Source organism: Diceros bicornis, chromosome 16, assembly GCF_020826845.1.
Source record: "Diceros bicornis minor isolate mBicDic1 chromosome 16, mDicBic1.mat.cur, whole genome shotgun sequence".
In the NCBI taxonomy this organism is placed as follows: Eukaryota; Metazoa; Chordata; class Mammalia; order Perissodactyla; family Rhinocerotidae; genus Diceros; species Diceros bicornis.
In genome coordinates, this window is record NC_080755.1 from 48,459,919 (window position 1) to 48,473,656 (window position 13,738).

General features: G+C 37.0%; 1 protein-coding gene across 4 annotated transcripts in view; it reads left to right on the plus strand.

Moving 5' to 3' along the window:
- Positions 1-13,738, plus strand: part of WDR7 (WD repeat domain 7) — a 359,360-nt gene that overhangs the window by 210,236 nt on the left and 135,386 nt on the right. For all 4 annotated transcript variants that reach the window (XM_058557197.1, XM_058557200.1, XM_058557199.1 and 1 more), the window contains one exon: positions 3,063-3,284. In XM_058557197.1, the coding sequence (XP_058413180.1) occupies positions 3,063-3,284 (222 nt within the window). The remainder of the gene's footprint in view (positions 1-3,062; positions 3,285-13,738) is intronic.

The following is a 13,738-nucleotide window of genomic DNA, read 5'->3' on the forward strand; positions in this document are numbered from 1 at the left end:
AAACAAAACAAAGAGAAAGAGAATAGAGAGAAGATGTGAAGAAAGTGAAGAAAGGAGAAATAGTAAGAATAACAGCAGAAATAAGTGAAATAGAAAGCAATGAGATAAGATCAAAACCAAAGTATTTTTTGAAAATCTGATGAAATATATATTTCTAATAAAACTGATAAAGGGATAAAAATAATATTAGAGAAGGCACAAATAATATTTAAAAGGATTCATAGCAACTGATACAATTGAAATTTTTTAATCGTAGACAATACTGTAAATAACTTCATACCAATAAATTTAAAAACTTAGATTAAATAGATAATTCTTTTTAAACTATAAGCTGTCAGAAATGACTCAAGGAGAAATAGAAAGTCAAACTAAATAAGTAACTATTAAAGAAAATGAATTCATAGTACACAATATTCCTTTTTCCACCCTGCTCCTCCCCTGCCCCTTCATTCCCTGCCCCCTGACTCCAGGAGTGGAGTGTCCTGAGACAGAGGCCTGATAATTCTAGAGGAGAACTTTCATCCAACTTCTAGAATCTTTTAACTGTTTCAAAGAGTTGGTGAAGGAAAGTTACTTAACCCAATTTTGGGGGCTTCTATTATATTGCTATTAAGACCCAACAAGAATAGTATATGAAAAGAAAATCATAGTCCAGTCTATGGACAAAATGTAAAAAACTCTATTAGCAAATTTAATTCAGAGTCTGTCTATTGGTCCGTTTATCTATCTGGTCTACCTGCCTATCTACTGATCACCATCCATCCATCTATCCATCCATCCAGAGTTTACCCCAGGAATGCAAGCATAGTTCAAGGTCAGAAAATATATAACATTTCAGGTAACATTAATACGATTATATAATAGATTAAAAACATTTGATAAGGCCAGGATTGTGGTGACCTCTAGGGCATGAGGGAAGGGTAGTGAGGTCAAGACACAATCCATAGTGGACTTTGGTTATATCCACATTAATTAATTTTTCAGAATCTGAAGCAGCTATGGAAAAACATTAAGATATTATAAAGTTGATTGTGTACGTGTATGTCATGATACTCGTTATATATTCTCTATGTAATTCTATGGATGCTTGTAAAATTGCATGATAAATATCAACAAAAAATGAAAGGTACTCCACCTGTAAAAAGGAGTAAACTAAAAAGGGGGTAGGACTGAGCAAAGGACCAAGTCTTAGGAGAATTTTGGGAGAGTGAATGAGGTGTAGTTACTTTAGAGAGAAAAAGTTTGGGAAAAGAAATTTTAAGAAGCATTATTAATATTAGGAATGCAATTCCTCATTACCCGCTATTTATTGATACTTTAATAAGGATTTACAATTGTTTTCCATTATGTTTCGGGTATCACGCTGGTGTTTCTTCTAAATATGAAATTATGCTGAGCTTTGCCTAGGTTACAAGTATTTCTTCAAATGGCTAGTTGCGCTTCTGCATTCTAGTCTGTCTGGACAAAATACTCATCTTTTTCCTCTGAGTGCCCATCCCTCTTATTGCCTGGCAAACTCCTGCTTATCCTTGAGTCTTAAATTCAGCATTGCCTTCTTTGTAAACAGGCTGTCCTTTTTTTATGCACTAGTGAGCTTCTTGAGAACGCGGACTATTTGTTTTCATGTTTGCAATTCCCTGGCCCAAAGTAGATGCTTAGTAAATACTGTTAAATTAGTGGGCAAATTAACAAATGAGTTAATGAGCAATCTTTAAAAAGATTTATTGAGATATGATTTATATTTTATGGAATTCATCCTTTCAAAATGTAGAATCCAGTTATTCTTCGTATATTGGACTCATGCAGATATGAGTATAATCTAACTTTAGAACATTTTCATCATCTCAAAAACCTAGTGTTCATTAGCCATCATTAACCATTTCACCCCCATCCTACCCTAGACAACTGCTAATCTACTTTCTGTCTATATGGATTTGCCTATTCTGGACACTTCATGGAAATGGAATCATACAGTATGTGGTCCTTTGTTGACTGGCTTCTTTTCCTTAGCATAATGTTTTCAAGGTCATCCATGTTCCACATATATCAATATTTCATTCCTTTTTGTTGCTGAACAATATTTTATTGGATGGATTTACCAAATTTTGTTTACCCATTCGTCAGTTGACGAGCATTTGAGTTGTTTCTGCTTTTTAGCTATCATGAATAATCCTGCTGTGAACATTCATGTACAAGTCTTTGTATGTACATTTGTTTTCATTTCTCTTGGATAAATACCAAGGAATGGAATTGGTGGGCCGTATGGTAACTCTATGTTTAACTTTTTGAGAAACTGCCAAACTATTTTCCAAAATGGTTGTACCATTTTACATCCTACCAGCAATGCATGAGGCTTTCAATTTCTGTATATACTCGACAACATGTTGTGATCCATCCTTTTTATTGCATCATTCTAGTGGATGTGAAGTGGTATCTCGTTGTGGTTTTGATTTGTATTTTCCTAATGACCAATTATGTTGAGCATCTTTTAATGTGTATATTGGCCACTCGTATATCTTTGGAGAAATGTCTATTCAAATTGTTTGCCCATTTTAAAAGTTGGGTTTTCTTATTATTGAGTTGTAAGAGTTCCTTATATGTTCTGGATATAGTCCCTCATTAGACATATGATTTGACAGTGTTTTCTCTCAGTCTATGTGTTGTCTTTTTACTGTCTTGATTCTGTCATTTGAAGTACAAAAGTTTTTAATATCGATGAAGTCTGATTAAAAAAGTTTTTTAATTACTTGTGCTTTTGGTATCATATCTGAGAAATCATTGCCTAACCCAAGATCATGAAAATATACATCTATATTTTCTTCTGCAAGTTATTTCATTTTAGCTGTTATATTTAGGACTGTGATCCATTTTGAGATGATTTTTTTGTATGATGAGAAGTAGAAGTCCAAATTCATTTCTTACATGTGGATAACCAGTTGTCCTAGTGCCATTTGTTGAGAAGACTATTATTTCTTGAATGAGCATCTTGAATGTTTTTCTAATCACATGTCTTTTTTGTATTGATATTCTTTTAATTTATGTTTTTATGTTTTGGCTTCCAGGTTGCTTATCAAGTGTCCCACAAATGAAAAAAATTTCCACGTCTTATGAGGAAAGACGGAAGCAAGCTACTGCTATTGTTTTACTAGGAGTTATAGGAGCTGAATTTGGTGCTGAAATTGAACCTCCTAAACTGTTGACCAGACCGCGAAGCTCTAGTCAAATTCCTGAGGGTTTTGGTTTGACTAGTGGTGGATCCAACTACTCACTGGCCAGACATACTTGTAAGTTTTAAAATTCCTAATTCTGATCTATTGCTTCTCAATACATATTATTTGTTAACAAAATCTCGGAATATTGGACATATCCCAAGTTTTAGCTCAAACAGAATGCTTAAGTGGAGTTAGAAAGCAGTACAGTCTGTTTGGCACATTACTGTGGAGTTATAGTTACTCGAACTTATTTTTAAAAGTTAAAATATGGTCTTTTAAATGCTTTTCTTAAAATAACACATTTCTGAGCTTTGTGTTTTAGGTTAAAACTTCTAACAAACAATTTCTGGAAAGCTATGCAACTTGTCCTGACCATAGTTTGAAAAGTCAGGGGTGGGAGTGTAACACCAATTTTTTCTTGGAAAAAAAAGAAAAATGATATAGATATAAATATCTACCTATCTATTTTTCTTTTTTTTGTGAGGAGGACTAGCCCTGAGCTAACATCCGATGCCAATCCTCCCCTTTTATTTCTTTAGGAAGATTGGCCCTGGGCTAACATCTGTGCCCATCCTCCTCTACTTTATATGGGACGCCACCACAGAATGGCTTAGCAAGCGGTGCGTCAGTGCGCACCCAGGATCCAAACCTACAAACCCCGGGCCGCCACAGCGGAGCATGCGCACTTAACCGCTGTGCCACCGGGCCAGCCTCCCAATCTATTTTTTTTAAAGAGCATGAATGAAGAATTATGAATTACCTCTGTAATTTAAAAAATATTCCAATAACAGTTTTTAAATGACTCAACAATTACATTCAGAGCTCAAAGGGCTTGTGTCATACTGCTACCTTTGGTTCTGTGATCGGTATGTTAACAATAGGTAAGGGTATTTTATAATGTCTTTTGGTACTTCAAAAGACAAAAGTGTCGGAACTCCTTTAGGTAAGGTCAAAATGTTCTTGCCGTATTGCAAAAGCATTTATAATAAATTGTGTCATCTTAAGGACCAAATATAATCCTACTGAATATATCACAAGATATTCTGTGTAGAACAGATTACAATGTGTTCTTTTGGGGTTTTGGCCTTTAAGCAAGGGGAAAACATATATGTTATTTTGTTAGTTGTGACAGCAGAGAACTTCACTGGGTCATTGTCACATACTTTTGTTGTGAACCCAGGGAGCCATATTAGCATTTTTTGTTGTTAAAGCCCTGCTGTAGACTTAGCTGCCCCCTCCCCCTTTTGGGGCCCTTAATCCAACAAATATTTATTAGTATTAGTAATCTCTTGATCTCTATTTGACATTGAGAATCAGAGAGTGACAACAGCAATAACACCACGAACAATAATCAAGCAACTAATTCTTTTGAGCACAGTTTTAAGCTGTTTATGTGCGTTGACTGACTTAATCCTCATAATAACCCTATAAATTGGATGCCTCAGTTATCTCCATTTTACACGTAAGGCTAGTGGGGCACAGAGAGGTTTGGTTAACCTGGCCGAGATCATACCTCTAGGAAATGGCAGTTTCTGTCTCCAGCACAGTCTGTTGGTTCCAGAGCTCATGCTGTTGACCATTGTGCAGACTGCTGCTGTTCAATGGTTCCTGGTTGAAAAGGGCTTAATGACTAACATGTCCTATCAGTTAAAATTTAAAAACCACTTTATTTTCTATCCCCTCATTTGATCTTCAAAATAGAAATGAAGACTCTTTCAAAGTGGCTTAGCCAAAAACTGGTGAAACCTGAACTTGATCTCAAGCTGCTTGTGACCTGAGAAGCCATGCCCTTTCCATTTTCCACCTGTGCACGTCCGCCTTCCCTCTCCTGCAGAGGCCTCCATGCTGCTGGGGCCTGCCTCTCACCTCTAGCCTCTATCTTTGCTCCAGTTCATCAAGTTCTCTGCTTTTTATTCATAAAACTGTTCAAATCTTACCCACTGTGTGCAAGTCTCTTCAATTAAGCCCAGCTCTCTGTGTGACTTATGTCTATAGTTCCTTATTTAGAATCTTGGCATTAGAATGTTAGAGGTGAGTGAAACTTTGACATCATTTATTTAGTCTGGTGGCTTTCACCATTTTTTGTTCACCGTCTCTCTAGTGAGTATCAAGATGCCAATCCCTTGCACATTTTTATGTTGAGGATATTGTGAATATTGACATTTAAAAATAAAACTATTGTTCTTTTTAGTATATTCAATAGAATATTTACCATAACTGTTTGATATCCATCATCATCCATCTTTAAAATATACATGACAAACTTTCCTTTAAAAATCAGAAATCATACATCCTTGACTATTTTCCTTAAAGAGAGAAAATTTCTACCCTGACAGTTTTAAGGAAGGTGTTCATTTGCAGATTTAGCATCCAGAAATCAATTCCTTTAATTGTATTTTTAAAACTATTTTTGCTTTTAAAACTATTCCTTGAAGAGTTTTAAGACGCTACCATTTGAAGAGGATTATTTATTTTGAAGACTACTGATTTAGTCCAACATATTTTATATGATTTCTCAGTGGTATTCTTTTGTATTTTATATTTTCCTGCAAAGAAAGTGAACATAAATGCTATTTCTCTGGAATTTCCCATAGCTCAATATACGTATCTGTATATAAATGTGAAAACATCATAAATTAATGAATTGCTGACTGATTCCACCCAAACCATTGGCTGGTTGCTAAGCACGTTAGTTTATACCACATTATCTTAGTTATCTAGACAAGTACTGTTGTCATCCCTTTTCTAACCACAATTTATCCTTATCCAAAATTCTGATATGCATGCATTTGCTTATGTATTTTTTTTTTAACTGTAATAATTTCACCAGCAAATCATTACTACTGTTAACTAGAAAAAGAGGAAACGGGGCCAGCCCCGTGCCTTAAGCAGTTAAGTGCGTGCACTCTGCTACTGGCGGCCCGGGTTCGGATCCCAGGCGCGCACCGACACACCACTTCTCTGGACATGCTGAGGCCGCGTCCCACATACAGCAACTAGCAGAATGTGCAACTATGACATAAAACTATCTACTGGGGCTTTGGGGAGAAAAAGGCGGAAAAAACAAAGGAGGAGGATTGGCAATAGATGTTAGCTCAGGGCTGGTCTTCCTCAGCAAAAAGAGGAAGATTGGCATGGATGTTAGCTCAGGGCTGATCTTCCTCACAAAAAAAAGAAGAGGAAACAGGTTAGGAGAAAAGAGGGAATTAAAAAAGCTGTGGCAGAGTAGAAAGATTTTTCAGAGAACCGTTGGGAATTGATAAAAGAGTCGAAGAGTCTTAGTACTGCTCTTTTGGTTTGTTAAAAGACTGGGAGCTGAACTACACGTCAAGGGGTCTACCCCAAAGCCTATTTCTGACAGGAGGGAAACCCTGGGCCGAGCTGTGCTATGGGGACAGCTTTGGTATGGTCCCTCCTCAGCTTTCCCAAGCAAAGTAAATAAAATTTACCCAAACATTTTAAATATTTAGGTGTTTTAAAACCAAGTTTATTCTTTAAGCATTTTGGATAAAGGGCTAGGGAAGGGCAGACGGTAGCTTCTTCACAAATAATATTTAAGATTATTTCTTAAATAATACTTAAGATTATTAAACAAAAGATAGATTCAGAGAGGTTTCTAGCAAGTAAGAAATAGTATATAAAAATGAATGATATAGTACCTGTTAGAACCAGTTTAAAATGTATCAAATATCCTTGATATTTTCCTCACTTATTATGGTTGCCCTATTTTAATAATTATAAAATATTTTAAAGATAATCGTGGGTTTGCTTTCAACTTCCATCGCATTACCCTGTTTTTTCCTCAAAAGTGTTAGATTCCTTTGTGGTAGATTTGCCTACCACAGGGATTTTCGAGACCTTTCTTATTTGAATTGAGGTGGCTTGATTAAATTTATATTTATCAGTTTAAATATTGCTCTCTTGATTCGCAACAGATGTTTAAATATTCATGTCTCATTTGAGCTCTTTTTGATCAGCTGTGTGTAATATTAACCTGTTACAATGTTAACCTGCTAGAAGTTGCTATATGTATTGCTATGTTATTTGTTTATGTGACATTTAGAGTGCACTGCTACCATTAAATATTTAGTCTTAATGGCATCCTATTGAATGAGATAATAATTATCTTCATTTTGAGATAACACCATTAAGATGCAATACTTGATGAATTTTAATTGCTAATATAGTTAGAGGTACCGATAGTGAGTTCTAACCTTCCTCGTAAAGCCATTCTGTGAAAACTCATAAGGTCGTCAAATCCCAATTATTTGCATTGATGGGAGAGGAAGAGTGACACTGAAGCCTAATTCAAAAGTCATATTTTGTGTGTGTGTGTGTGTGTGTGTGTGTGTGTGTGTGTGTGTGAGGAGGACTGGCCCTGAGCTAACATCCATTGCCAAGCTTCCTCTTTTTGCTTGAGGAAGATTGTCCCTGAGCTAACATCTGTGCCAGTCTTCCTCTATTTTGTATATGGAATACTGCCACAGCATGGCTTGATGAGCGGTGTGTAGGTCTGCTCCTGGGATCCGGGCCACGAACCCCAGCCGCCGAAGTGGAGCACACGAACTAACTGCTATGCCACTGGGCAGGCCCCAAGTCATACTTAGTTTTATAATACATTTTATACTTATATTTGAATATATATGAGTCTTTTGTAGGAGTTGTATTTTACATAAAACATAAAATCACATATTGAAGACAAAGCTGAAGGTCTCTGGAGATTAAGAGGCCTAGACTAGGCCACTCTGTTACCTTGTAACCTTGGTAGGTGAAGTTTCCCTCTGGGTTGCAGTTTCCTCTTGTATAGAATAAAGAGTAAGAACTATTTTGTCTTTAAAGCTGCTTTTGATCCAATTAGTCTCTGCTTCTGAAGTGAAATAGAAAGTATCCCAGGAAATTCACCTTCTTCATCACCTTCTCATTTTCCTCTCCGTGTAGGGATGAATGCTCTCTTGTTTCACATCAGCTCAACTTCAGTAGAGATCCTTCTTCAGTTTTATTTTGATCCACTAGTGAGGCATTATTTGAATATTTTAGCATATGATTTATAATATTACCTTACAGGTCTTTTGCTTCATTGTTTCATTTGGTCTTTTCTGCTCATTTTATAATTGTGGAATTATGCTGGCATATCTGTAGTAAATCCCATTTTGATCTCTCATTAGCTTTTTGACTTTGGGCAAGTGTCATAAGTCATTTCCCTAGGCAGCAGTCTCTGAGACAGATTTGTGTGCAGGAGTATTCTGAAGATCAATACCTTTAGCTGTGAAACAAGCAGGATTGGGCAGGGGGAGAAGTTGAATTGCATTTCAATTGCCTAGAAAGCTTCAGCTGATCTCAGGGAACTGTGGAGTTGGGATGGCCCTTCAGACTTACCCTGAATTGGGGCAAAGGCTCGGCCTTTATATCCCCGTGTCAATCAGTCGTTGGATCCAAGTCACTGGTGTCCTGAGAAGGGAGCATGACCTTGGGTGAGCCAACTGTCTTCAACCTACGGCAAATCCCACAGAGGAACTCAGCTGAGACTTATCAGCCACTCAGGCCCCCGAGAGCTTAGGGGAGTGAGTACTTCAGTCATTGAGGGGAAGAATGGGCGGCCTCTCTAGGCTTCCACTCAGCATGTTACTAACTTATGTGTGTCCCAGTTCCCCCTTCTATCAACAGAAATGGAGAGAGGGACTACCACTTATTTAACACGCTTTTTATTCCACCTCCAAACATATCTCTTGTTACCCTGCAAGAGAGGTATTTTATCCAATACCTAGCACAATATGAGGCTTATTAATAATAGCTGATTATTGAGCATTTACTCTGTACCAGGCATTTTGCTATGCACTTTACATTTATTATCTTATTTAATCTTCTAATCCTATCAAATAAGTACTATTATTATTCCCATTTATCAGATGAGGAAACTGATGCTTTGCCCAGTACTCACTAAAGCTTTGTGAAATTGGATTAAACTTTCTTCTGCAGACAATAAATTGAGGGCATGGGTTAAGTGTTTTAAGATCATACTGCTAAAAAGTGTCAATCCTGGACTTGAACACCTATCTTCCAACTCTAAATCAGTGTATTTTCACCATTTCACACAATCTTCTTGTGTTATAAACAAGAAAGATTCAGAAGTGATGCTGCAAAAAAGAGGGGGAAGTCAGCAAGTACCAGGTCTCCTTTAAATATGGGCATCCATTGCATCATTCATTTAGGGATGTGCTGGTGCATGGAGATATAAATGTGTACAAAATCCACATCTCTGTACTTAACGAAATGACTTGTATCTGTGATGTGAAATATTTAGATTAGAGAAAATGAATTTTTCCCCATAGTGGGTCTTTAGAAATACTGTAATGCTAGTGTTCTTCAGCTAGCCAAGGTGTATGACCTCCCTGACGTTCCATGGAAAGTGCTATGTGTTTGTGCACTTGTGTTTCTGTTCTGGGAAAAGGAACCACAGATTCCATTCAGTTTTCAAAAGAAAGTCATTAAAATATAAATGGATAAGAACTCCAAGAGTTTGTTAGAATAAATTGCTTATCTGTTATTATGATTTTTAAAAACAGTATAGAGTTATATTTTATATGAACTCTTTAGATTAGTTCAGCTATAATACCACCAAATGGAAGCCTCAGTTAGATGATACCTAAGAGATATTTTAATTCTATGAAAGCTGTATGAGTTTTATATTGTTCTGGTGCTATGTTTGATTTTATTTTGTTGTTGTCTGCTATCATGAAAACGATCCCCCATATACTTCGTGTGCTTTCTAACCATGAGTATTTTATTTAGTGAATATATTAATATTGGTTGAGGATGATTTTATAATGAATTTATTTCCTGAATTTTAAGGTAAGAAAGTTAAACCAAATCTCAAATGTTTTATCAGCAAGATTAAGACAAACTCACTGAATTGCATAATAACAAAACTCGTGGTAGTCGCAAGTTATGAAAAAAGTAGCAACAATGATGAGGAAAGCATCGTGCCATTTGCAAGAATAAGCAGTGACAAAAGAATGAATGTTTTCACTGTTCACAAACAAGTCATCGGATTGTGTTACTGAGCTGCTGCTGTAGCCAGGAGATTGCATTGCTGTTTGCTCTCCCTCATGCTCTGACCTGGCCTTCCCAGCACTGGGAAATAATCCTGCCTTCCTGTCTGGCTCCTTACTCCACTCTCCGCCTCATTCATTCTTCTTCTCATTGCACTAACTCAGCATGCCGTGTTCTTCACCACCACTTCCCATTTGTAATTTCACCTTTGAAGATCATCCTGGTTCCAGATGCCACTTGACTTGCATGTCCATTACATCTTCTGTGTTTAGAACAATAGTTCTTCACTCTGGCTGTGCACTAAAATCATTTACATTTATATTACTCTCAAAGCTGAATCTTTAGGTGGTTCAGCCTTTTTCTTAGAATTTCATCATTCTGGATTGCTTGGGTTTGAACTTGACATCACCACTCAGTATCTGTGTGGCCTTAAATGCTTGTGGCTCAGTTTCTTTAACTGAAAAATGGGAATAATAATAGCATCTACCTCACAGGGTGTGAGGATTAAGTAAATTAGTGTATGTAAAGCACTTAGAAAAGTGCCTGACGTGTGTTAGTTAAATGTTAGTATTTATTATGGTTACTAGAAATGTTTATAAAAGAATAAGGAAAGGAAATAGCTCAAGCATCTGCTATGTACGAGGCATTTATATGTGTATATACACTATTAAAATCTTCCCAGGAACCTTGTGAGCTAGATATTACTATCAACATTTTATATATGAGTGAACTGATATTCACAAAAACTAACTAACTTCCTTAAGGTCATCTGTCTTGTAAGGGATTTGATCTAGAAGCATTTTTTTTTCCTGAAGCCCAAGATAGTCTTTTCTGCAACACACACTGATTCCCACTGTTTGTGGTAAAGCACGTTAGTTCCTAGAGGATTTATGTAAAAATATACTTTTCTTTGTGCACATTATTATACATATGTTTAAATAAAACACTAAGTATTTTTGGAACTATCTGTAATTGAATGAATTTCTATATGTTTATTAGCTTGTTTCTCCTTTTAACCACATCAACATACTAAGCTCAGATCAAATGGAAATTTTCGCTACTCTTTTGTTTTTACTTGTAAATAATTTATGTTGTATAATAGCTTTATCATTTTTAGCTGAGATCTGACACTTGCATTATAGACCCTAACTATTTGGTGATGTAATCCCATCCTTGTTCTCTAAAAATAACTTTAATTTGCAGTTGTTTTTTGTTAATTCACTACATTTATGGGTTTTAGATGCCTCTTCCATAAAACAAGTTGGACAAGGTTATTTCTAAGGCCACTTCCATCTAAAATTACAAGGTTCTGTGAAATTCTAAATGTGATTTATTATGATTCTAACTACGGAGTGCGGGTGTTTATTGCTGCCACTTGAACTTGCCCATCTTATTTTGATTGCTCTATACCAATTGTTCTGTCTGCTTTTATAGGCTCCAGTAGTCCACAGCTATGCCATATGTTTGAAGCTGAGCATCTTTAATGTATTTTTCGGCCATCTCTCCTTGTGGGTACCTCATATCAGCTTACCAGGCTACAGTTGTTTCTACATAACTCATTCTCTACACATATCCAGCTTAGTGGACTTGTGTTATGTTGAATTTATTTCAGTAGCTAAATATAAAATCTGTGGGAGTTTGAGATCTATATCCTTATAGAAATGTAGTACAAAGGCATTAGAACAATTTTTTGGTCTAGAATGTGATACAGCATTGGTATAAGACTCTACCAACCATCTAATATATGTATTAGTTACTTTGATTCAGTTTGCAATTTTAGTTCAACTTTTAGTTTCCTTGATTCCTTGTCACTGGACTGCCTGAGTACTAGATTCAGTGACAAGATTTAGCATTGTATTGCCAGTGGCAACTCTTTTCTTTTTTTTTTTTTTTTTGCATAGGATATTTTTACTTCTGGTTTTTAAATAACCTTAGTCTGAAGTTTTCTGACAGCTCTGCAGAGTGGTTCCTAAGCATTTGTATGTCTTAATATATGTGTGCTCCACAGTCGCTGTAATTAACATATTTAATTAACATTTCTGTAAGTTCAAACAATTTTATATCAGCAAGGGACAATAGAAAACATCTAGTCTAGTCCCTTCAAAAACTTTAGGACTGTTGATGGTTCTCTTAGAAAGCCTCTCAGTTAAGAAGTGAGCAGAAACATTTTGTGAATTTGTTTGTAGATTCCTTAGAAAACACAATTTCCAAGACTCTTTTGAATGGTAGGGTGCCAAAGTCTGTTTTATTGCTTTACGCTTTGGCCTCCGTGATCATAGAGTAAGTGCTGGTGAACTTCTTGGTGCTGTCTAATTCACTGGGAGCTGCCAGAGCCCAAGTCGGCTAGAGAACCTGAATGCTTGTATGAAATCAGTAAATATAGAGCTCTTTTCTTATCCCTTTGGTTTTCAAATTATGTTCTGTAGAGCCCTGGAGCTCCATAGTGGTGGCTCAATGGCTGCCTGGGCTTTTACCACTGCTTTAGTAGCACTGACTTGCGTGTGTTTTATTTATTTTATTTTGTGTGTATGTGAGGCAGATTAGCCCTGAGCTAACAACTGCTGCCAATCCTCCTCTTTTTGCTGAGGAAGATTGGCCCTAGGCTAACATCCATGCACATCTTCCTCTACTTCATATGTGGGATGCCTGCCACAGCATGGCTTGATAAGGGTGCGTAGGTTCACACCCTGGGATCCAAACCTGCGAACCCCGAGCCGCTGAAGCAGAGCCTGTGAGCTTAACCACTATGCCACCGGGCTGGCCCCTTGTGTGTGTTTTAGAAGTTACAGTTTGGCATCACATTGTATCTGCAAAGAGAAACTGCCAAAGACAGAGTTAGACTCTCAAAAAAAAAAAAAAAAAAAAAAAACTCTGGAAACTACAAATTATACATCCCTCAAAAACTCAATGGTAATTGAAATTCTTGATTCTCTCACCCAAATCTGCTCTGCTTATGGCCTTCCCCATCTCAGTTGCTGATCGTTCTTTCTTTCCAGTTTCTTAGAGTCATTTCTAATTCCTCTCTTCCTCTCATACACAACATCACAACATCTAATCCATGAGGAAATCTGACTGGCTGTACCTTCAAAATATATTAAAAATTCAGGTACTTCTTACCACCTTTACGATTATCACTCTGGTTGGCTACCTTCATTTCTCACCTGGGTTACTGCCAAGACTTCCAGCTTCTACCCTTATCCTTAAAGTAGGTTTCTAACATAGTAGTCATGGTGGTGATGCTTTCATAAACCTAAGGTAGGGGCCAGCCTGATGGCGCAAGCGGTTAAGTGCGCGCCCTCCGCTTTGGCGGCCCGGGGTTCGCAGGTTCGGATCCCGGGCACACACCGACGCATCACTTGTCAAAGCCATGCTGTGGCGGCGTCCCACATAAAGTGGAGGAAGATGGGCACGGTTGTTAGCTCAGGGCCAACCTTCCTCAGCAAAAAAAAAGAGGAGGATTGACATCGGATGTTAGC